Source organism: Notothenia rossii (assembly GCF_949606895.1).
Source record: "Notothenia rossii genome assembly, chromosome: 5".
In the NCBI taxonomy this organism is placed as follows: domain Eukaryota; kingdom Metazoa; phylum Chordata; class Actinopteri; order Perciformes; family Nototheniidae; genus Notothenia; species Notothenia rossii.
Window position 1 is genome coordinate 74,566,470 of NC_136903.1, and position 24,799 is coordinate 74,591,268.

Here is a 24,799-nt window from a genome sequence, read left to right on the forward strand (position 1 = left end):
CCTTCAGTACAAATGTTACAAAAATATAAATGTGCAAATATGAAACATACAGGTCATTATCACCTTGCTATTGGTAGCAGAACTGTCAATACCCCAAAACATATTATAAGATATAAATACCTAATTTTGAGTTATTTAGACACAATTAACATTATAGTTTAATGTCTTGTTCCATAAGAATAGATCATATTTGTCAAGTGTTATTATGGGAGAATTACTATTCTTGTGCTACTACTGCCTTATTAGGCCCATATTGAGCAGCGCATATTAAGACCAAAACTCATGTACAACAACTTCCTTACTTGCAATAAATAAGCACTAATTAGAGGGTTATTGAGGACAAACTCTCAACTAATGGCGTATTACTTGTAGAATATGGTCATGTAGAATAAGGCATTAATAAGTGTTTTATAATGACTAATAAAGAGCCATTATACTGCTAATATGCATGTTAATTAACGACTAGTTGATGGTTAATTTGTGTACCTTAATATAAAGTGTTACCTAAAAACTATACATTTCTCTGTCTATACACACATGCATAAACATTAAATAAAACCAAACAACCATACATAAATGTTAAAGAAATGCCATGAAACAATCAAATACTAAAGATTATCCATGTTTTGTTATAATGAGTTTGGTATTGTTCAGTCTGACAGCTGCTCTAAGCCTGTTTGTTCTGTGTCAGATTGTTGCTGCCCCCTAATAGTCAGTCAGTATTGTATTGTCATATATACTGCACTATATGCTAAAGTATGTCATTTAAAATATCCTTTAAAAATGGCATCATAAAGAGTGTCATACTTTTTTTTTAAACCCATATCTCAGTTTGTTAATATTTACATTTGTCCAACTCTGTCTCTGCCACAAAAAGACAAGTTCAGAATCATAAATATTGTTTCCATGACACATGTCCATTGGTTTTCAATGCTGTACCCTGTTCTGTGTCACTCCAGGATATTTTGTGCTGGGCGAGCTGCCCTTCCATTACCTAATGCAGAGAGACTGTGTTTCAGCTGTTGAGGATTAAACACGAGTTTAGGGTGGCTTGGCATAGACCAGAAAGGAAATATGAGTGTCAAGCGATTCGAGCGCATTTTCCCCTCACATCAGTCAGTAAAGATATCAAACACTAAGCTGAGGTCTTCTGGGGAAAGAAGAGAGGTCACTGAATTCTTGTACAGACACAAACAGCTCTGGATGAGAGTTGCGTTATCCTTTGGCTCCTCTCATCCAGTAAAGCATCATGCCTGCATACCAGCTGCTTTCAGTGTTATGTATGGATTAGTCATACTTTCAACCCAGCAGGCATTGTGCCTCGATATGTGGCTTAAAGACAAATTCACTGTCCAATTTAGCCATGATATCAGACCATCAGTATTTGGCTAAGCAGTAACAATCCTATTGTACTTTTATGCCTCTTACAGACCTCTGAGGCTGTCATAAGCTGAACATCAGAGACAGTGAAGAGGCTTTCAGGAGAGACCAGGTCTGCAGAGAACCATGACTTCCTTTTGGGTAAAACTGCTTTATTTACAATTTATGTAAGCGGATATTAATGTTTTAAAATGTAGTTTTTTTGTGTATAGTTGAGGGGCTTATAAATACGATTATGTTTACTTTTTTGCATTAAGCTTATTTGTTTTAATGTTGTGAAGCAAGTAATGCCTTCTTCTTCTTCTTTTTAGGATTTGTTTATGATACAATTACTTGAAATACATTGCAGTAATAATGCTAACAAGAGTAGAAGGACTAAAAGCAGGTTCCTTTAATGTTCATTTTCTACCAACATGAATACAGTAATGTTGTTGTTTATGGATAAGAACTCAAATTAAAGCAAGTAACTGTACAAACGCCTGCCTCCTATGTGTGCAGTAGAGAACTTCTAACAATGATATAAAGTTGTGTCTGGTTTCACGGGAGGAAACAGGTGCAGTATGATGAGGGTGGGAGACAGCTGTTATTTGTCACAATGTTGTTGAAATGGCTCCACAGAGAGGAACACACAACATGGTTGCTTTACTCACAGAAAATATTTGCAACTTGTTTTTAATTTGGATGTATGCTTGTCCTTTACATGTTGCACGTTTGCCTCCCTATGTTTCTGTGAGCTATTAGTGCTACGATAATACTGTATGTGTTGCTAAAGTTTGTTTTCCCCTGCTTCACAGGTAAACCTGCCCAGCGGTCGAGGTGAGGGACACCATGATCCATACAGGAGCAGATAATAATAAAGATGTTTATTTTAATTTCATTACTATTAAGAAGGAATGTAAAATAGAAAGAATATGTGTCCAAACTCTAAGCTGTAATTTTCTATCAGTTTGAACTGAGTAAAGCGCAATGTAAAGATTAGTTTGCTATTTTGGGAATTATTGGAGTTATTCAAGTTCTTGTTAAGAGTTTTCAGTGTCTGCCTGGGAATCACCAGTCTCCCCACGATACGATACTATCACGATACTTAACCACGATATGATAGTATTGCGATTCTACGTAATGCTAAGTATTGCGATATTGCAAATCACATGGCTCATATCCATTTCCGTCTTCGGTTAAAAAATGTATTTGCAATAGTGATGTGTGGGTCGCGAACTAGTCGGCTCAAAGAGCCGGCTCTTTTAAGTGAACGACGGGAGCCGGCGTTTTTGTTGTTGTTAAGTAATACAAGACAGAATGATATGATGATCTCCGCGCTACGGAGCGTGCGTCCATGCAGTGACAAGTAGGATTAGAGCCTGTTGGATGCTGCTGTTTTGAGTATTGCAATATATTTATTTTCATTATGTTATTTATTTAAGATTATTTGTAGGCTCTTCAAAAATGTGTTGTCAGTTTTTGCATGGTTCTACAATCAGAGAGTTACAAGTAAATGCAATGAAAACAATTGGCCACTGCAAATCCTTTATATTAAAAATGTAACTTTTACTTTTTTAATACTTTAGTACAAAGGATATATTGAATAATTTAAGTGATGTGTACACATATAAATCATTCGTTCATCTACATTTGATTGAATCATAAAAGGTACATTTCGCAGACAAACCTATTAACCCCGCCCCCTTTTTTGTTGTTTGGCAAAGAAAAAACACCATGGAGGTATTGCAACGGGCTGAGAAATACTCAAGGGCATTAAGCCAAATTAAACGTTTAACACTTTAGTTTTTATACAAGTTATGTTAATAAGTGAGATTAAAAAGTGGTGGTTGGTGGATTCAGTTATCGTTGGAGAGGGCCAGGCAGGAGTGTCTATAGTCCCAGGGTGCTGTCCCCCACCTAACATACTCTTAAACTGACACATTAAATGTGTGTGTTTTGTGATGCCACTGTGTGTGTGTGGCAAAACCACACACACACAGTGGCATCACAATGGACTCCAGTGAACACTATTACGGGCCGAGCACGCCAGCACACACACACACGCACGCACGCACGCACGCACGCATGCAGACACACACACACACACACAGACTACATAGATGTAAAATATTATTTTACCAACAATGTGGAATTTATTACATATTCAGTGTTGGGCAAGTTACTTTTAAAAAGTAACTAGTAATAGTTAGTTATAGTTACTACTCTAGTTACTTTATTAGTTACTCAATTATAAAAGTAACTAGTAACAAGTTACTTTACTTTACTTTACAAATAATAACAATAAAAATACAAGTTTTTGTGTTGTTCTGTGGCACAGTAAGAGAAAAAGACAACTCCCCATCATTGTAGCAATTATCATTATGAAATGTAGTGGAACAATAAAACACAAAATATATGTTTAGACATGTTGACAGGCATCTTTATTGTAGCCTCAACAATCAAGTGGACAATGCTTTCTGTCCTGCACACAGTTTACATTTGACCGTAATATTTTTTGCGTCCTTTATCCCCACAAATGGGGCGAAGCCTGCGAGCTACTTCAGGCAGTCAACTCGAGCACTTATGCTGCATTCATACATAACGCCCTTGCCACTCTACAACCAACCAAACAGAGTCTCCTTAATATGCCGCTCTATTTAACCTGCCAGTTCTCTCTCCATGCATTGCTTGCTGCTGCTATTGCCACAGCTACCTTTACGTCGCTGCTGCTTGCCTGCCCCACCACCACCCCAGCTTCCACCCCAGCTTCCACCTGTAGGCTCGGGGGTTAGTTATTTGATCATCACTCATCGTGTTATGTATATCTATGGAGTGATGATGCCCGAGCCTAGTCGCCAAACTCAACTATATGCTTCTTCTAATAAACATGTTAAAGGAACACGTGAGTTGTCTGACTGAAATTTAAAATAGTGGTTATATTTCCAAGTTGCAAATGCGCTGCTGCTCTCGCTGATACTTGCATCTGCCATTGTGTGTGTGTATGTGTGCTGGTGGTGAGCGTTGCTGTGTGTGTGTGTATGTGTGTGTGTGTGTGTGTGTGTGTGTGTGTATTTTCCCCATAAGGCAAGACTTGCTCAACTCTGTCTCTGATTGGCTTACCCTGAAATGTTACCCCGCGTTAACCAATCATCACTCCTCTCTGGTTACTTTCGCTTTTCCATGTACATGCCTGTAAGTTACATCCGCAGGGAGATTTGATTCAGTTCCATCACATAATGTAACGCAGTAACGCACCCATTTAAATCACAGTAACTATAACGGCATTACTTAATGGGAATAGGTAACTACTAACGCTTAAGCAAAATAATGTATTATATAGTTTTAAATCATCATTTGAATAATAATATCAAATATAATCTCAGGGACAATGAAATGAATATATATAAAATAAAATTGCAGGCAGGGGAGCTCCACCTGCCTGCCGCTAGGGGGTGCTGCAGCGCCCTCAGCACCCCCCTTCCCGCGCCCCTGTCTAAAATATTGAGTGAAAGCAGTTCAATGAAAACGCATATTGTATGATTCTCATTGGTCTCTCAAAGAGGTTGTAGATTATTCTTCAGCATCCTTTCCCTAAGATGGATAGAGAGAAGAAATAATCAGTTGCATTCGAGCTATAGGTAACATGTAGCTTAAACTTGCTTCAGCAGTTTACTGATGCATGTGGATTATTGAACTGTCAACAATATAATAATATTATAACAATATCTCCAATGATTTTGTTTTTCTCTAAGATTTTCTACAAAGTGTTGCTGCCTGAGTTTTGTGTTTCACTTACTTTGCCAATCTCCCGACTCTTTGCCCTCAGCTTGTTGACCTGAGACTCTGCGATGTCAGCGCGCTCCTGGGATTCCTCCATCTCATGCTGCACCTTCCTGTACCTGCTCAGGTGGGTGTTGGCCTGCTCCTCCTGTGAGGAAATTCAACACGATTCAGTATCCTTCATCATTGCTAACTTAAAAAGTGTTGTATTCTTTTGTTTCCAGATGGGAAAGGCGTTAAGCTTTATATGAGATGATGCAGAGTAATTGTTTCTGACTCACAGCTTCCTCAGACTGCCTCTTGTAGGCCTTCACTTTGAGCTGCAGCTTGTCCACCAGATCCTGAAGTCTGGTGACATTCTTCTTGTCCTCCTCTGTCTGTGGTTCACATGAATACATGATTGAAATTAAATAATTTGCAACTTTTTCAGATGGATGTAGCAATCATTAGAAGAACAACGTATTCCTACCTGATAAGTGAGCTCCTTCACTCTTCTCTCATATTTACGAACACCTTTGATAGCATCTGCTCCTCGCCTCTGCTCGGCTTCCACTTCAGTCTCAAGCTCACGCACCTGAAATATTAACATTATATGCTGTTACTTGAAGCACAAGATTTTAATATAAAAGCAAAAGTTTAAACCAGATCATATGTCTTTACTCTAGCCTCCAGTTTCTGGAGCTGCTTCTTGCCGCCCTTCATGGCCAGATTCTCGGCTTCATCCAGGCGGACCTGCAGGTCCTTCACTGTCACCTCCAGGTTCTTCTTCATCCTCTCCAAATGAGAGCTGGTGTCCTGCTCCTTCTTCAGCTCTTCTGCCATCATGGCGGCCTGAAATGTTTTTGAATTTCAGATTGCATATTAGCCTATTGCAGTCTAGTGTTTCAACTGCCCTTACTCTAGATATGGTAGAGAAAGGGCCTAATAAACAATGCTATACACTGACTTATTATTCGCTAGAATGTGGTTTCAGTTTACATTGAGGAATGTAAAATTGAGGAATGTAAAGATGACTCACATCAGTGATGGCCTTCTTGGCCTTTTCTTCAGCATTTCTTGCTTCCTGGACAGAGTCTTCCACCTCACCTTGGATTTGGACAAGGTCAGTCTCCAACTTCTTCTTGGTGTTAATGAGACTGGTATTCTAAATAAACAATAGTTATGATTAGACTGCATACTGTCATTTCAGTTGTCAGGTTTCACATGTCATTGTCTTTGATTACCTGAGAGTGCAGCAGTCCCACTCGCTCGCTGGCATCAACCAGCTCCTGTTCAGCCACTTTGCGGCACCTTTCCGTCTGCTCCAGTGCTGCTCTCAGCTCCTCGATCTCAGCCACCATCAGGTTGTTCCTGCGCTCCACCATGGCAACCTGCTCCTTCATGTCTTCTTGACCTCTTAAGGCCTCATCAAGGTGCAGTAGTGAATCCTTTAAGGAATAATACATTAAAAAAACATGTACCATGCATTCTTAAAGAAGTAAAACAATACATTATTTTAGTTAAATGAACCACCATACCTTTAGCTGTCCCTGAACGTTTCTCAGCTGTTTCTGGGCCTCAGAAGCCTGGCGGTTTGCGTGGCTCAGCTGAATCTCCATCTCATTGAGGTCTCCCTCCATCTTCTTCTTGATTCTCAGGGCATCATTCCTGCTCCTGACTTCAGAATCCAAAGTACTCTGCATGGACTCAATCGCTCTCTGGCTGTTCCTCTTGATCTGCTCAATCTCCTCGTCTTTCTCTGCGATTTTTCTGTCAACTTCACCCTTGATTTGGGTAAGTTCAAGCTGAACACGCATAATCTTGGATTCCTCATGCTCCAATGTAGCCTGTAAAAAAGTGTGAGTTTTATCAAGTAGCACAGAACAGTGTATTTATAGGACAGAACCTGAGAGTTAGTCTAGTAAAGGAAAAACAAGTCCAAACCCTATACACTATGATTCTTAGTGTGCTCTAAAACATTTAATATAATATCATATATCATTTTTATATATTCATATTTACCTCTGCCTCCTCCAGAGCTGTCTGGATCTCAGTTTTCTCGCTTTCCACTGTCTTCTTTGCCTTCTCAAGCTCATGGATTGTCTTTCCAGTCTCACCAATTTGTTCACTCAAATCTGAGATCTCCTCTGTTTGAGCAGAATTATACGGTATACATTTTTAATTTGTACATGATATGTACAAATGTAAAATAAAAAACATACTTCAGACACATTGACTTGGTGTTTAGAGTGCATACTGATGAGGAAGCTCAATGAGTTGTCTTACGTTGCAGGTTCTTGTTCTCTCTCTTCAGGGTCTCCAGGTGGTCTAAAGCTTCTTCATAGGAGTTTTTCAGTTTGAACATCTCTGTGCTCAATGACCGAGCCTCCTTCTGAGATCCCTCCAGCTCAGCCTGGCTCTCCTCATACTTCTGCTTCCACTCTGCAAGAACCTGAAAGCACAACAAACAATTTAGTTTTTCTTTTGCGACCTCACATTGTCCAAAAAACAAAACCATTTATATTTAGCAAAACATCTGACCTTGTCAAAGTTTCTTTGCTTCTTGTCGAGGTTAGCAGCCAGAGCATTAGCTCTCTCCACATCTATCATCAGGTCCTCCACTTCAGCAAGCAGTCTCTGTTTTGTCTTTTCCAGAGAGGCACATTTCGCATTCACAGCCTCAATAGATTCCTCTGCATCCTGAAGACGCTGGGCAAGCTTTTTCCTGTTAAGATTATTTGATTCACAAACTTTCAGTTTAGCATAAGTCATACTCAAAAGTGGAGGTTGGATCTAGTTAAAATCGTATGGACTTACTTAGACTCCTCCAGCTCCTCAGTGCGCTGAATGGCGTCAGTCTCGTATTTGGCTCTCCACTGAGCCACCTCGCTGTTGGCCTTAGACATTGCGCGCTGCAGCTCAGACTTGGCCTCCTGCTCCTCCTCGTACTGCTCTCTGAGCAGGTCGCAGTCATGACGGGCCGACTGAACAGCATGAGCCAGGGCGTTCTTGGCCTATGAACCAAAAGAGCTCCTGATTAATATTTGTTAACAATCGTCTGTTGCCTTTCCTCTGCAGATCATTCACAGACTGTTACCTTGACTTCCTCCTCTATGTGCCTCTTCAGCTCCTCAACCTGCTGAGTGTAAGCCTGCTTGGCTCTTGTCAGCTGAGAAACCAGAGCTTCTTTCTCCTCCAGCTGACGCGTACATTCCCCTAATCAAAAATTGTAGTTGTCTTAATGTACATAAGAACAAAAGGCCAACAGCTAACTAATTCATGTATACACAGTGTTCCCATTATCATGCTAGAAAGGTTTCCCATTCCGTTCCATCATGTTGAATGGAGGTATATATGGATTTTGAATGATGTGATGGTATTCATACCATTTTCAGTTTGAAGTCGTGCTTTTTGCGTATTCACGTCGTTTAGCTGGCGAACATTTTCATCATTCTTGGATTTGAGCTCACTCAGTTGATCTTCTAATGTCCTACACATCTTTTCAAGGTTTGTCTGGTAAAAGAAAAAGTGTATTAGAACAAAAGTACTATTGTTTGCTTTCTATAAGATAATTGTGTTCGCTCACCTTTGATTTGGCAATACTCTCCATGTTGCTGCTGAGGTCATCGATCTCCATCTTGTACTCGCTCTTCTCTTTCTCCAGCTTCTGTTTGACTCTCTGGAGGTTGTCGATCTGTTCTCCGAGCTCTGCCACGCTGTCAGCCTGCTTCTTACGGAGAGCTGCAGCGGTGGCCTCGTGCTGCAGGGTGGACTCTTCGAGGTCACGACGCAGCTTCTGAAACTCGGCCTCACGCTTCTTGTTCATCTCGATCTGAACAGACGTTGCTCCTCCAGCTTCTTCCAGCCTCTCGCTGATCTCCTCAAGTTCCCTGGAGAGATCAGACCTCTGCTTCTCCACCTTGGCCCGAGCAGCTCGCTCAGCCTCGATCTCCTCCTCCAGCTCCTCAATACGAGCCTGAAACACAGAACGTTTAACTAAAAATCCTGGAAGATATTTGAATATTCTTATAACCTAAAACACTTCAAATTATACCTGAAGTTCCTTAATCTTTTTCTGAAACTGGATTCCAAGAGTCTGCTCATCCTCGATCTTGCTTAGGAGCTGGCTTACCTCGAAGTCCTTCCTGCAGGGAACAGAATGAGTTGTCTCATTGAAGTAACAAGCAAGCAGTGCTCCTCAAATCAATTGTTATTGCAAGTTGGTTGACACAGAGTATTTGTTTATGCTTACTTCTTTATTTTCTCATCAGACTGCTGCTTGTCATTCTCCAGATCCATCAGGGATTCCTGGGCCAGTTTCAGATCTCCCTCGAGCTTTCTTTTGGCTCGCTCCAGATCCATACGAAGTTTCTTTTCTTGCTCCAGAGAACCTTCAAGCTGTGAGCAAAGTAGATGATGTCTTAAAATGTAGGTTATAACCCTTAGGATTTTGAGAAAAACCAAAAATCGAATTTGATTATAATTGTTGTTCCTTTTTTTCTTTTGTATCATTTCTTTGTATTTACATTAACAATGACCCTTCTTCAACGTTGTTCTTATAGTAAGTGGCAAAGCGCAGCACTGAATTTACTTTGCCTCCAAACACACAAGAGTTTCGCGGGAACGAAGTCGGGGATATAATCCAGCAACATTTTAGTAAAGCAAACTATAGTCACTTTTTTACTGTCAAAGCCGTATGAAGGCAGCATTAAAGTACTTCCATGAAGCAGGACATTGGTGTCAGTGCTGTTACCAGATTCTAATAAGAGAAGTGTTTCCCTTTAACCTCAATAATCTTTTCCTTTTAACTGATTGTTGATACGTACGTCGTCGACTTGTTGCTCCAGCTTGACTCTAGCCTTGGTCAGAGTGTTGACTTTGTCTTCCTCAGCCTGCAGATCATCGAGGGTCTGCTGATGGGCCTCTTGGAGGGCTTTCTTCTCTTTGGTCAACTTGGCAATGATTTCATCTTGAGATGACATTTCCTCTGTAAGGTTCTTAACCTGTAAATGTTGATAACAATTTGAGTTAACACAAATGTTTTAATCTCCCTGAAAATGCATGATTGAAAAGCCGTCTCGTAACCTTGTTCTCAGTGGCATGTTTCTCTTTTTCCACTTTAGCCAGGGTGAGCTCCAAGTCATCGATGTCTTTCTTCAACTCAGAGCACTCGTCCTCCAGCTTCCTCTTCTTTGCAGTCAGCTCACCATTCATTTCCTCCTCATCCTCTAGTCTCTCAGACGTCTCTTTGCATTTGGCCTCAAGCTGGATTTTTGCCTTAATGAGACCCTCACACCTCTCCTCTGCATCACTGAGGGTTTCACCTTCCTAGATTTGAAATGACATAAAATAAAAATGATATTTATTTAACTTTAAAACCAGGATTTCTGGACAAGCAATAGCCTCTTTCTATTTTAACCTACAGACTGCATTTGTAGCTGCAAGTCATTCTTCTCCTGCAGCAGAGAAACCATCTTCTCCTCCAGCTCCTTCTTCTTTGACAAAGTCTTTGCTAGATCTTCTTTCATCTTTGAAAAGTCCTCTTTCATTTGCACCATCTCCTTTTCACTCTCTGCACTCTTCAGCAGAGGTTTGATCTTGAAGTAGAGCTTCATCCATGGCCAGGTTTTGACATTCATGAATGAGCGGATGTTGTACTGGATGGAGTAAACGGCCTCTCTGAAAACAACAGAGAAAACATTGATTTAGAAAATGTTGAAAAGTTGCAGACTTTAGGAAGAGACTTTCAAAATTAGGGGAAATAAGAAATAGGCCAACGCATTACCTCCTCGCCATCATCTCGACGAACTCTGTCCTCATGAGGAAACCTCTGCAGAGAGCCTGGGTCATTGTGACCAGCTGTGCCAACTTTTCATCTCTCATCTCCTCAAGAGCACCCACCAGACCAGCTTTGAAGAACACCTAAGGGTCAATAGTTCTTATTAATAGCTATTTATGATAGTTAACCTTGTACTACATCCTTTGGAAGCATGTCTCACTCTACCTTGGTGTGGCCAAACTTGTACTGAGAATGGTCCACATCGATGGATCCCAGCAGCTTCTCTGAGGCCTTCTTGTTGTCAATGAATTGGCCCTCAGGGATTACGCTAGCGTTCAACACTTTGTATCTGAAGGTAAAGATGTCATTCAGTTAAACAAACTAACTTGAAGATAATGATTACTTTACAATGACTGTCAGGATGATATTTCTGCTACCTCTGCTTGAAGTCAGCGTATTGGATCCTGCTGGGGAAACCCTTTCTGCAGATCCTGATACCTTCCAGCACACCGTTACACCTCAGCTGGTGGATGACCAGGAAGTTCTGCATGAGACCTATGATATCATTAAGTATTTGTAATGAATTAGTAACCGGATTGTAAATGGTCAAAACATCTTCCTTTGCTTGTATTGTGTCTCTATAATAATCTCTATTGCTTTATTAATTGAATCTACATTACCGCAAGGAGCACATACCTGGTGTCTTTGATTCATTGGGAATCAGGCAGCGCACAAAATGAGGATGTGTGCTTCTCAAATTGGTCATCAGCTTGCCCAAATTCTCCTGAAACATTCAAATGACATTACATTGACAAAAGAAACTAAATAAGAACAATACATTACATTAGTCCTTCCTTCATATCTCACCCTGAACAATGCAGATACAGTTTGGAAGGAACCACCCTTCTTCTTGCCACCTTTCTTTGCACCACCCTCAGCTGTCAGTGGAGGTAAACATGATTAAATTACACACATTGCCATTTTTGATAACTAATGTACAGACAGTTGACAGCACGTACCTTCTGCGGCGTTATGGGATGCATAGAGGAGAGCCAACAGTTTGACTGAAGACTTCTGGTAGAGCTGAACCACTGAGTCGTTCAGGGGGTCTTTGTTCTTTTCCAGCCATCCGGTGACGTTGTAGTCGACGGTGCCGGCATAGTGTAACAGAGCAAAGTGAGCCTCAGCTTTGCCTTTGGCAGGTTTTGGCTTCTCAAAAGCCTTGGTTTTACCAAGATGCTGGTCGTACAGTTTGTTCTTGAAGGTGACGTCTGATGCCTTGGGGAACATGCACTCCTCTTCAAGGATGGAGAAGATTCCCATTGGCTGTCATGATGAAATGATAATTAAAAACCAAAGCTTAAAGTCATAAATAGTTTGCTGTGTGCGTTAATAAACTGCTTAGCTCACCTTTTCAATCAGCTCAATGCAGGCAGCCAAGTCCATACCAAAGTCAATGAACTCCCATTCAATTCCCTCTTTCTTGTACTCTTCTTGCTCCAGAACAAACATGTGGTGGTTGAAAAACTGTTGCAGCTTCTCATTGGTGAAGTTGATGCACAGCTGCTCCAAGCTGTTATACTTGAGATGGGAAAGAAGATGCAATTTGTCAAACTTTCCTTGTGCTGTTTCACTTTGTAAACCTGAGTGCAATGTATGTTTTAACTTACATCAAAGATTTCAAACCCGGCAATATCCAGGACACCAATGTAGAACTGTCTGGACTGCTTGGTGGCCAGCATCTCATTGATTCTGACAACCATCCACAAGAACATCTTCTCATAGACAGACTTGCAGAGAGCACTGACGGCGTTGTTCACCTGTTTTTTTAGACATACAACAATAATTAAATATTATTATCAATAATCAAAGGTTACAGGGCAGTAGAGTTAAGCTTCAAAGGACTGTATGGGGAGAGTTTACCTGAGGCACGGTCTGGCCTTTAGTCACAAATTCATTTCCGACTTTGACCCTTGGGTAGCACAGAGCCTTCAGGATGTCGGCTGAGTTCAGGCCCATGAGGTAGGCGATTTTATCGGCGACTGAAAAGAATAGCGAGTGAGAAGACGTAATTTCATAGATAATACAAAGATTAGATTTATAACTTTTGTCGTTTTCCAAAGTGCAACATACCCTCATTGCCATCGGGCTCGGCCTGCTCTTCACGCTGCTTTTGCTTGAACTTCATGCCTCCGTGATGCATCACAGATCCAGTCAGCTTGTAAATGCCCATCTTCTCATCAGCAGTGAAGCCCAGGATATCGATGGCAGTCTAAGAATATTATAAGAAAAACGTTTTTTTTTATCCCAAAAAAATTATAACATTTCTAATTGCATTCAGATTTTTGAAGGTGTGGATTTGATCATTTTCTTACATCAGTGGCAATAAACTCTTCAGTGTCATCTATACTCTTGACGGTGATTTCACCCTGACTGATCATGGGATAGTCAAATGGATTGGTTGTAATGAGGAGAGCGTCTGAGAAAAGATTACATTTGGTTGATTATGGAAAGCAAAATACACGATACAGCAGGTAATAAATGGACAATAAAAAAGAAAATGTCTGACCCAAGAGCTCGGGTTTGTGGCCGGTCATCAGCTGATAGAAGATGTGGTAGCTCCTCTCAGCAGACAGCTGGAACGTCACTCGAGACTTCTCCAGCAGATCTGGAAAAAAGGTGATATAATAAATAAAGTGTTTTACTGTTTGTCTTTTGATTAAATCTTCTGGATAATAGTCGGATGAAGGCTTACATGTTTCAATATCAGCTGAGGCCAACTTTCCAGTTGATCCAAAATGGATTCGGATGAATTTACCCTGAAAGATGGCAGTAGATTAGAAATGTAACTTATTGCATTCCTATGTTAAAAAGACTTACATTTGCAAATACTTACAAAGCGGGATGAGTTGTCATTCCTCACAGTTTTGGCATTACCATAAGCCTCCAGCAAGGGATTGGCTGCAATGATTTGATCCTCCAGTGAACCCTTCATTCAGCAAACATAACATCACGCTTTAGTTTACATTCAATATGTCGGCTTTATTAATACTTTTTTTGCACAGATTTCGTTTACCTGCATTTTGTTCTGGTCAACTTTCTTTCCTCCAGCCACTGCGATTGTCGCAAAGTACTGGATGACACGTTTGGTGTTGACAGTCTTTCCTGCACCGGATTCTCCACTATAATGCATAATAGGACAAATGTGTTGGTGTAAGTAAGTAATGATAGACACAGAAATAATCAGTGTTATATCAGTCTAAATAAGTTATCCTGAGAATTGACTTACGTAATCAGGATTGACTGATTCTCACGATCTGTTGAGAGAATGACATTTACACACACCCATTGTGTTATTGCATTCATTTATATTCTTAAAAAGTATTATTGCATTATGAATGGTATGAGACCACAGTTCTAGTGTCACAATAAACTGCATGTTTACCAAGGACAACAAACTTTTGTGGAAACAACACAAAACAGTGAAGCACAAGCCCCACTTATAGGGTGACCATTGAGTACAGACTGTACCCTAAGAGCTGACTGATACCTTGGAGCATGAACTGATAGGCGTTATCAGAGATGGAGAAGATGTGGGGTGGAGCCTCAATCCTCTTTTTGCCTCTGTATCCATTGACAACCTTTGAGTCATACACTGGGAGCCACTTGTAGGGGTTCACAGTGACGCAGAACAGCCCTGAGTAGGTCTACAACAGTGTGAAATATCAAAGAATGATCAATCTTTTTACAAATACATATGCATACAATAAAATAAATCACTCTCCAGCACAAAACTCACGTAGATCATCCATGCTGCATAGCGCTCTTTGAGGTTATACAGCACAGAAGGTTCACTGAGGTGGGTCATCATGACCATGTCCTCAATCTTATCGTACTTCGGAGGGTTCATGGAGAAGATTTCAGTGTCTTTAACAGTGATAGTCTGTAACAAGAAAAGAAAAACACAGACCTTCAGTTTTGACAAACAAGGCGGTATTCATTATGGCGGTAGATGAAATCAGAACTTTTACGTAGTTACTAATTGAAAATCAGAAATGTCTTTTGATCAAAATAAACTTAGGTAGGAACAAGTACAATACTCATTCTGCACAGTGGACCATTTCAGAATAAATGTCATATTTTTTAATTATAATTTATATTATAATTTATTTTGCAGCTAGTAAAGGAGGAGATTCTTTTTTAATACATGTACTACTTATCTTTACCTTGTGTACCTTGTGTACCTATAATATCACATGATGAACCATTTGTTGCTTTTATTCTTAGATATTCTTTATTGGTAACAATAATATAAAATTAATCAGATAAATGTAGTGGAGTAAAAAGTACAATATTTTTCTCTTAATTGATCAGCAGAAGAATTATAAATTAGCATTAATTAAAGCTCAAGTACCTCCTAATGGTGATCAAATAAATGAGTGTCCACCCCGTACAGTTTTAAAAAACATATTTGGTTCCAACACAAGACATGCACTTGATGCACTGGTATTTCAAACCAATATACAATATCAATTTCACCCTTAAGAAAACACAGTCTGTCAAACAGTTTTCATTGCAAATTAAAACAGCCATCAACATTACCTTTCCACAGAGGGTCTCCACGGTGGCTTTCCCCCCCTCTTTCTTCACAAGTTTCCCCTTGAGGAACATCTCTGCAGGCTCGGTCACAAAGTACGCTGATTTAGCATCAAAGGGAATTGTTTGAGCCTCAAGTCTCTCTCGTTCTGGCTTCCGGAGGTAAGCAGCCGCCGGGCCAAAACACTCCATTTCTGCGTCCCCCATGGTGAGTCTTTACTGCAGGCAGGTAAGAACAGGCAGCAGGACTTGAAGTCAGTCTGTATCTCTTGTCATGATGGTACTTTACTAATGAACAAAGCTATTAACGTTTTGATAAATCTTACAATTAAAAGGAGGTAAAGGTGTAATTGTATTTATTTATGTTTAATGCATAATGAAAAAGTTAAACACAAGTTAAATGTACTGCTTGCATCAACCAAGTCTCATCATCCATGCGTAAAGTGTCCTTAAGTGTTTATCTTTATAGATGCCTTGGCTTGTTACGTGCACAGCTACATCCTTGAATATAAGTTTGTCATTTAAAGTCATAATGCAATTACACAAATAGGAGAGCCAATGTATTTGCTATTTCAATGCTGCAGGCATAATTGTTTAAGTCATTAAACATTAGCTATGTTAATGTATTTGTTAACACACAAGTTTGACAATTGATGACCATAAAGTCATTCAACAAAATGTCAGTTATCACATACTGTATCTTCTCTGTACTCGGCTATTGTTTGACAAAATGAAACAGCAGTAAAATAAATGAAATACCTTATTCCCTTCTCAGAAGATGATGGTCTAATGAGGGTTCTGAAGAAAAAACAAAGTCTCAATTAGTAACTGTAGTTGAACTGACTGTACAAGAAGCCTGACACAGACCATTCAGCATTCAGTGTGTGGTGTTTGGTATTGTGTGGTCAAGCCCTGCATTGTTTACCAAACTGATGCTCCTGCTAATAAAAGACTGTTCCACACTCACCTTGGCTGGTCGTGTCTCAGTCTGACGTCCAGCCCCCTTCTTATATAGAGAGATCGGTGTTCATTCAGCAGCAATGACTTGCTTTATTTGGTCATGCTTGAAATTGTTTCCTAATCTGATCTCTGGTATCTTTTGTTGCTAAACATCGCCGACCATTGATCACAAATAACTCTGGTCACTTTGACATGAGTCTACAAGGGCAAAAATGTAAATGAAAATTGAATATAAGGACTTTTCCTCAAAATCATTATAGTGAAGTTTTGCTTTGATGTATATTTTTTATAATAATATGAATCAGTATCATTTTTATTTATATTTTAAATAACCCACAGGGAGACATTTGCTCACAGTAAAATATTTTACAGCAGAAGTAACGGTGCCACTAAATGCACACAGTTAAACAGAAGACTGTATTTAAAGGGTATAAATAGATCAGTTACAAAGCAGCATTTTTTTTTTTAACCTTGCATAAATATTGTGCTGTTATGCGTATTGGGTTACTAAAGTTCAGGCATTGTTTGGGTCTCTGTGGTAATCTCTTTAATGCACCTTGGCACTGCAGAGGATCCGACTTTAGCCGTGGAGAAGCTCTCATATGTCCCTGGTATTCTGTTGCAGAAGCCTTGCAAGTCTTCCCTGTGACAAAGAAGCAGAAATGTGCCTAACAGCTGCTAATCTAAGAACCTGTGAAAATGATGATACCTCATGATAGCAGAAACACCCGCTGAGGTCGGCATTTGATGAAATACCAAACTTAATTTGATTTGTTCTGAAGGGAGGAAGGGCAATGGGAAAAAAACAATACCCACATTTTCCATGCTTTAATTTTCCTCTGTTGTTAATTAACGTGTCCAGGAGATGTTTATGTATCCGGTAAAACCTTACATGCTGTGAAACTTTTTTCAAACAAATGCTGATGGCACAAAGCACTTCAGATTCAAAACTGTATTCTTTGCAAAACAATGCAGTATGAAATCCTGCCAGCAGAGTGCCATGTCATGAACACTTTCCAAGAAGACCTGACTACCCCACTTGACTGATAATACAGCCTGCCAAAGCGTGTACTTATCTCATTATAACATGCAAAGGTGGAAATCTTTCAGGGCCAACTTTGAAGTTAATGTGACAACATCTGCCTCAAATCATTATAAATGGAGTAAATATATGGTTTAAAACAGGGGTTCCCAAACCCCGGTCCACGGACCGGTACCGGGCCGCGGAGGTGTTACTGCCGGGCCGCGAAATAGCTGTGAGTTTATCGTAATATTTGCAGAATTATAAATATTTCAAAAATATTTTATCAATTATTATTATTATTATTTATTTTTTCGCACCTATATCAGTCATATTATTTCATCCAAAACATCCAAAATAAATCAAAATTGGTTACCAAAGTTACCGGTGCGCCAATAGGAAGTGGAGCACACAAGAGACAACCGTTTAATCGCAGACTGTTATGTTTATGTGGGGAAATGGCAGTGGATACATTATTTGAGATATATTTCGAACTCGGACTTCATTTTAAGGACATTGCGGCCAGGGGTGTAGAGCAATTTTTATTTATTTGTAAAACCTCCTTCACTTCATGAAATGGCTGCAGCATCAGGAGGCAGCCTCTGAGAAGTGCAGCACCAGCGCGTACACACCGCTTTCACTGTGTTCCCCACTTCAGGCTGCTACGTTTCAACCACACACACCTCTACACACACACACATCGAACGGCCCGATTATTCCCCCTATTACTCGTAGTATGAAGGAAATGTCCGGTCACAAAGGCGCATGATGTGTGTGTGTGTAGGTGCTCTGCTCAGCTCCGCTGTGTGTGTGTGTATGTTCGGTGTGTTTGTGTGTGTCCAACAACGGCATTTGTTTTCAAATTACCATGAACAGTAATTTACACACATCTGGCCAACTCCATAGGTATGTGGGTGTTCCCAAAAGAAGTTAGTTTAATCTTAATCTCGATGTAGTGCTAAATGCTGTCGGAGTGCACCGGAACAAACGCCCCGGTATGACGTTATTATGGCTGGCAAACAAGCCCAGGGGTCTCCCTGACATTTCAGTTATATCAATATGTGTACAGTGGTCCTAATTTGTTTTAATTGTATCCTGGTTTTAAACGTTGTTAATATGTTTTGGATGCATATTGTTCTATTATTCGTTCAGGCTGTTACATACAATCAGCCACTGTTGCCACCTATATTAGGCTATATTATATATTATATTAATATTTGTAAAGCGGTCCTAATTTTTTGTTTTAATTTTATCCTGGTCTTAAACGTTATTAATATGTTTTGGATGCATATTGGTATTTCTTCAGGCTGTTAAATGCAATTAGCCTCTGTTGCCACCTGCTGGTTAGTAAATATTAAAATCAGCTAAAATTGACAACCGGTCCGCAATTTTTTTTTAATGTACGTATCTGCCGGTCCTTGGCACAATAAAGGTTGGGAACCCCTGGTTTAAAACACCTCACTGCATAATGTATTGTCTGATGTTAAAAGTGTTTAATTCATTGAATGTGAATGTATTTTTTAACAACTTGTACATAAAGTGAGTTTGGTGTTCAAACTCATGAATGAATGAATGACAATAAAGAAAAATATAGTTTAAAAAACAAGTTATACTTATATTAATTTGTACAATGCATCATAAGCCCTGATAAAGGAAAACACATTCATAACACGTTAGTATTTTATAATAAGTTATCAGGATATCTAATAAGGTCACATTCAAATAGTTTAAAGGCATTTTCTGTATTTAAAGTCTATTTAGTCTTGTGTGAAACATTGCATTAGATAAATGTAAGTGTCCATCAGTTGTTCATTATCAAAAGTTGTGTCGTCTGTTATTAAATCATTGTACTATGTTTACTGTATTATTTCTACTTTACGCATTCCATGTTATACAGACTTAAAACCAGCTTGTATTGTATCTGCCTAAAACTCGGGGATCTCATACATTTTCCTAAAGCATCTAGAGACCACTTAGAGTAAATTATAATCCATAAAGATATATTAACTATGGATGGCATTAATTTGGCCTCCAGTGAGACTGTAAGGAATCTTGGTGTTATATTTGATCAGGATTTATCCTTTAACGCCCACATAAAATCAATTTCAAGGACCGCCTACTTCCATCTACGTAACATTGCAAAAATCAGGCATATCTTGCCTCAAAACGATGCAGAGAAACTAGTCCATGCATTTGTTACTTCAAGGCTGGATTATTGTAACTCCTTATTATCAGGGTGTACCAAGAAGTCAGTCAAATCGCTTCAGCTGATTCAAAATGCTGCAGCTCGTGTACTAACCAGAGTTAGGAAAAGGGACCACATTACTCCTGTTCTGGCTGCCTTACACTGGCTCCCTATAGAACACAGGATAGAATTTAAAATTCTTCTTCTCGCCTACAAAGCCCTTAATGGGCAGGCGCCATCTTACCTTAAAGAACTCATTATACCCTATTGTCCTACTAGGGCATTGCGTTCCAAGAATGCAGGGTTGTTGGTTGTTCCTAGAGTCTCTAAAAGTACAATGGGAGCCAGAGCCTTTTCTTATCAAGCTCCACTTTTGTGGAATCAGCTTCCAGTTTGTGTTCGGACGGCAGACACCCTATCCGTTTTTAAGAGTGCGCTTAAGACCTTCCTTTTTGATAAAGCTTATAGTTAGGGCTGATTAGATTCAGCCCCTAGTTTTGCTGATATAGGCTTAGTTTGTCGGGGGACATCTTACTTCTTCCTTCTCTCTGTCTATACCTGTGTACTCTCATGTTCCGATTAACCCAGCTTCCCCAAATGTCTTTCTTTTTGGTGTCTATATACGCCGGGATCCGGAGTCATGGATGATCCTGCGGTCCTGTGTCATGGATTGCGAGTCCTGGATCTTGAGTCGTGGCTGTGGTCCTGGATCATAAGTCCTGGATATACTCATGGATTCATCTTCCTATTATACACACATGCATTTCCAAACATTTGGACTACCTATGTTGCAAATGTATTATCTTTTCAATTTACACACGGCATCTATTGCACGTCTGTCCGTCCTGGGAGAGGGATCCCTCCTCTGTTGCTCTCCCTGAGGTTTCTCCCATTTTTCCCTTTAAACTGGGTTTTCTCTGGAAGTTTTTCCTTGTACGATGTGAGGGTCTAAGGACAGAGGGTGTCGTATTGTCATACTGATATTCTGTACAAACTGTGAAGTCCACTGAGACAAATGTAACATTTGTGATATTGGGCTATATAAATAAACATTGATTGATTGATTGATATATAATGCATTATAAGAGGGATTATGCAGAAAATCATGGTGTGGCTGGCAATTATAATACATGAGCTATATTTATAAGTAAATATAATGTACTGTTATAAAACATTATACATATTAATGAGTGGTATAAAAACCTTTTCATTGGAGACATTTTTAATACAATGACTGTATATTAATAAACATTTAAAGGTGGCCTCATGTCTTCTTATTATATTATATTATATAGGATTAGATTCAACTTTATTGAGATTACACAGGTAGTACCAAGAAAGGTAAATGCAGTTATAATTTAACCAGAAGTGCAAAAGAAGCAGTAAAGTGGAGTATAATATAAGTATACTGACGGATACAAAATATATAGTATATACAGTATGAACAGTAATGTAGAAATTGAATACAATATAGAGCTGGTATGAATATAGCCAGCAAATATAGACACACTAGAATGTAAAATATGAATACACTATTAAGAAACTCTTGAAAATGAAATATTATTATTACAATTATTTGTATTGTAACATTAAGGTGTGTTACAAGGATTCTATTATATGTGCGTATGCTACTCATAAATGTCTAAACGTCATAATGCATTGTTCAATGTGCAGTGGTCGATGGTGTCAACATAGTGAAATTTTTCTTGGGAACAGAACTAATTTTACCTCATATCATTAAAACTAGTCAAGGAAAAGCAGTCCTGTTTTTAGACTAATCACATATTATCCCAAAGAATGTTCGAAATTACTGAGGAATAAATCAGGCATCCACAGCCATGCATTGTCTTGGTTGCATTGCACAAAGGAACAGACAGGCAGTGTTTGCCCGAGCCCTCGTTTTATTTTTGAACTTAAAACTTTCCAGCAAGTCTGAGCCATTGCAATTTCCATGGCATTGTGCCTCAGAAATACAATTGACCTTGAACTACACACTGTCTGGAAAGTGGAAAGTCAAGGGGGGGCAGAGCAATTTATTTTTAATGTGAGTCATGAGATGGAAGGAGATCTGTAAAAACTGCGATCTCATTTGGTACTCTCACAAGGAGGTTAAGTATCAACACAGTAATTTCAAATAAATCCCAACATTAACTTTTCACAGTGACTCGGGACAAATTATTTGTAAATGTAGAATTAAAAGAGGCATTAATACATGTTTAAAATATGATTGTTAGTTGTCGTGTACAAAGGTCGGAAGTGAGACCCTGTTGCTGCCATGTTTACACTCTTCGACATTAGTTTACATGACTTCTAGAAATCTGCCTTCACAGAAAAGCGTGTCAGGTTTCTCCCACTGACAGCGCTCTGTCACAGTCTGAGGATTCATTTTCCCCTTTTTTTAGATTCATGATTTGCCCTAAAGTCTCACACCGTAGTCTTGCGAACCAACAGAATGACAAAAATGTTGCAATATAATGGCTCGGATGTCTTATTTCCGTGGTTGTTTATGAGGGTGTGATGATCCTCGAGCTCAGACGGATGGCAGACACAACCTTTTTAACTGGGGTCTTCTGGCACGGTCAAAGGACTTCAGCTTTCAAGGGACTGTCTCTGAAATCTGATATCACCAACATTATCACACAACCTTCCAGTGACACATCAAACAGGGGGTTAAGAATATTGTTACATATCATTATCTTTTTTTTAACCAAATATATTTTGTCTTATAAAGTCATTTGCAAGTTTTTTTTAACTGATTATGAATGAATAATTGATTATGGTAGTAGTTCCCAAACATTTTCTGCAGGGCCCCTCCATGGAAGATTAAAAATGTTTCAACTCTAACAACATTCATTGCTTTTATTGGATTTTTCTCAAAATTGCCTTTCTGCACAGAAATAGCAAGTTCACCATCTCGCTGAACCTTTTCTCTTCAAGATTAAACCTATAACTCACTATTTAAATTACATGTTTAAATTAAATCAAAAATGTTTCCAGTTTGATCCTGCCGAGGTTTACAGTTGGCTCACATTAACAATAAAGGTCCAAATGTGTACTGAAACATTTATTTCTTTCTAATTACATGGTCTTGATATTTTTTAAACAAATAAATGGGTAAATTATGGTGTCTGATCATTTTCTTTTTTATCACTTTCACCCTTCATATATTCCAGCATATCAGATTAGACCTCAACATTTCTGACAGTAAACACCAGGCTCAGTTTTTGACCCTCAGTGCGCTGAAAGTCAAAGGGTAACAGGTTTTCCTGTCGACAACTCAACCGTAAGTATGACACATGAGTAAAGGTTTTGACCCCTGTAAATCACCTCGTCTATAGGCGCTGGTGACTCGGCTTGTTGTCTTACATGTCGTGCTTCATGAAGGTTTATTTGTCTGTAAACTCCTTAAATGTATAATGAGGCTCCATTGTCCGACGTGGAATCTTTAGTGAACAGATGATAAGGTTTGTGTTTCCGCGTTTCTCGCCTCAGGCACTTGTGTTGTCTCAAGGGTGGGCACGTATTTATAAACCTTTTCTTTAAATGGACTTTTACTCTGTGCCTTTGACAGATGAACTGAAGACAAGGGCAGACAACTAGCTCGACCTTCTCTTAAGGCAAGTGTTTGTTCCCCATGCGCGACAAGAAGGGGATCACGTTACACGATGTATCGAGCATTCTTTCCTTGTTGAAAGATGACACTGAACTGGCAAAGATGGCGAGAGGGCATTACATACTCATGACTTCACACCCTGCCAAAGTGGACTATATATTCTATAACAATGTGAAACTTGACCTCTTATACTCCCGTGTGTGCTTATTTGGAAGAAATACAAATATAGCTGTCTCCTCCACAGTGTTCTCAGAGCTCAGCCATTTGTCATTGCCTCGAGTCTTATTGTGGAACAACCTTTGATATGAAACACTCAGTTCCTCGGTGGTCTCATGCTCATACTGTATAAAAAAACGACTGAAGTTTCTATCAATATTTTAAGCCTGAAGATTTAAAACGTGTTGGGTTTATCTACAGGGGGTCAAATCTTTAGGAGCAGCTGCCTGTAATGATACCAAGAAAAAAAAGAATGAGTTTAAAAGATTACCTTACTAATAATTTAGAAAAATGTAACCCTTTTTGTCCAATTTCTATCATTGTCCGGCAAGCTTTAGGTCTTAAATCAAAGTTATAATATAATGATTAATTAAATACATTTAGCAAACAATTATCTAATTATGATAATGATACAGTATGCAGTTCATAAAACAGTTAAAAGTCCTTAATTTAGGAGGAAAATTCTTCCATCATGGCCAATAGCTTCGTCCAGCATTTTAACAATAAATCAGACCGAAATTACAGGTTTTTTTCGGAGATATTAAAAATATATAAAGATTGAACTGTTTAGTTATTTTCGTATTAAATTATATTAAATGAAATGGATTACTGTAAATGCAGTGCTAGCACAGTGCTGTTTTGATCCCTGCAGATTGTGGAAGATAACCAGATATCTTAGAGGGAGTTACTGTAAATAACTGATGGTAAACAATTGTTAAATGTTATTTTAAAATAAATTTTTAAAAAGCTTTTAATGCACACAGTACCATTGTGATTGTCTATATAATGCATTATGAACATACATATACAGTATGTTACAATATGCTTTTAGAACCATACAATTATAGTAACAAATTCATACATATCCATGATGCTTTATGGATTTATATTTACAACACATCAAGAAATCTATAATGATTTAATAAGGTAAGGTATCTGCATTAGAGATGGGCGTTATTTAGTAAAAAGCTAAATTATTTTCTCTTCATATTTGCTTCCAATTGTTTTTAAATGATTGTTTTTAAATGATTGTTCACACACACACACACACACACACACACACACACACACTGTGTATCACTGTGTGTTGAAGTACACTAATTGACTAATAGGTCTATTTCCATCACCACTTGAGATGGTCTAACCCATGTTTTCGAGGCACATCACATAACTCTACGGTCACAGGACTGTCAGTAACATTATCACCACGAGGAACAGATTTACAGTTATCGTAACCTGCAGGACTTTCACGTGATAACAGGCACAGTTGACGACCCGGTTATTTTAAAAGAGGAAGCTATACACTGCTGC

The 24,799-nt window shown here is 39.0% G+C and overlaps 1 protein-coding gene and 1 long non-coding RNA gene across 3 annotated transcripts; one reads left to right on the forward strand and one right to left on the reverse strand.

Moving 5' to 3' along the window:
• The first annotated feature begins 1,428 nt into the window (after positions 1-1,428).
• Positions 1,429-5,313, forward strand: LOC307038608. The gene is made up of 3 exons (XR_013808046.1): positions 1,429-1,521; positions 2,175-2,196; positions 5,186-5,313. It is a non-coding gene; the product is annotated as an uncharacterized lncRNA (long non-coding RNA).
• Positions 3,778-20,914, reverse strand: LOC307038606 (myosin heavy chain, fast skeletal muscle). 2 transcript variants are annotated; one of them, XM_079680126.1, is made up of 39 exons: positions 15,500-20,914; positions 14,697-14,840; positions 14,448-14,604; positions 14,187-14,214; positions 13,974-14,079; positions 13,794-13,886; positions 13,653-13,716; positions 13,467-13,565; positions 13,273-13,376; positions 13,031-13,169; positions 12,821-12,939; positions 12,568-12,717; positions 12,308-12,478; positions 11,917-12,223; positions 11,765-11,835; positions 11,594-11,681; positions 11,335-11,452; positions 11,123-11,246; positions 10,904-11,040; positions 10,542-10,797; positions 10,204-10,446; positions 9,945-10,121; positions 9,371-9,516; positions 9,173-9,263; positions 8,705-9,094; positions 8,505-8,631; positions 8,216-8,334; positions 7,936-8,132; positions 7,660-7,843; positions 7,405-7,570; positions 7,141-7,265; positions 6,657-6,965; positions 6,363-6,566; positions 6,158-6,283; positions 5,800-5,970; positions 5,609-5,713; positions 5,421-5,516; positions 5,156-5,287; positions 3,778-4,950 (listed from the first exon to the last, which is right to left on the reverse strand). In XM_079680126.1, exons 1-39 carry the CDS (start codon positions 15,698-15,700, stop codon positions 4,930-4,932), a joined length of 5,805 nt encoding a protein of 1,934 aa, XP_079536252.1. In that variant the 5' UTR covers positions 15,701-20,914; the 3' UTR covers positions 3,778-4,929. The 2 variants fall into 2 exon arrangements, with proteins under 2 accessions (XP_079536252.1, XP_079536251.1); XM_079680125.1 differs by having other exon boundaries at positions 13,467-13,716.
• Positions 20,915-24,799: the final 3,885 nt, after the last annotated feature.

Excerpts from the sequence above, each read along its gene's own strand:
- LOC307038606 (XM_079680125.1), bottom strand. The coding sequence starts at position 15,700 with ATGGGGGACGCAGAAATGGAGTGTTTTGGCCCGGCGGCTGCTTACCTC. Across the intron at positions 5,971-6,157 it reads CCAAGAAGGCCATCACTGAT|GCCGCCATGATGGCAGAAGA; the intron begins GTGAGTCATCTT and ends AAAACATTTCAG. Across the intron at positions 4,951-5,155 it reads AGAGTCGGGAGATTGGCAAA|GGAAAGGATGCTGAAGAATA; the intron begins GTAAGTGAAACA and ends TATCCATCTTAG.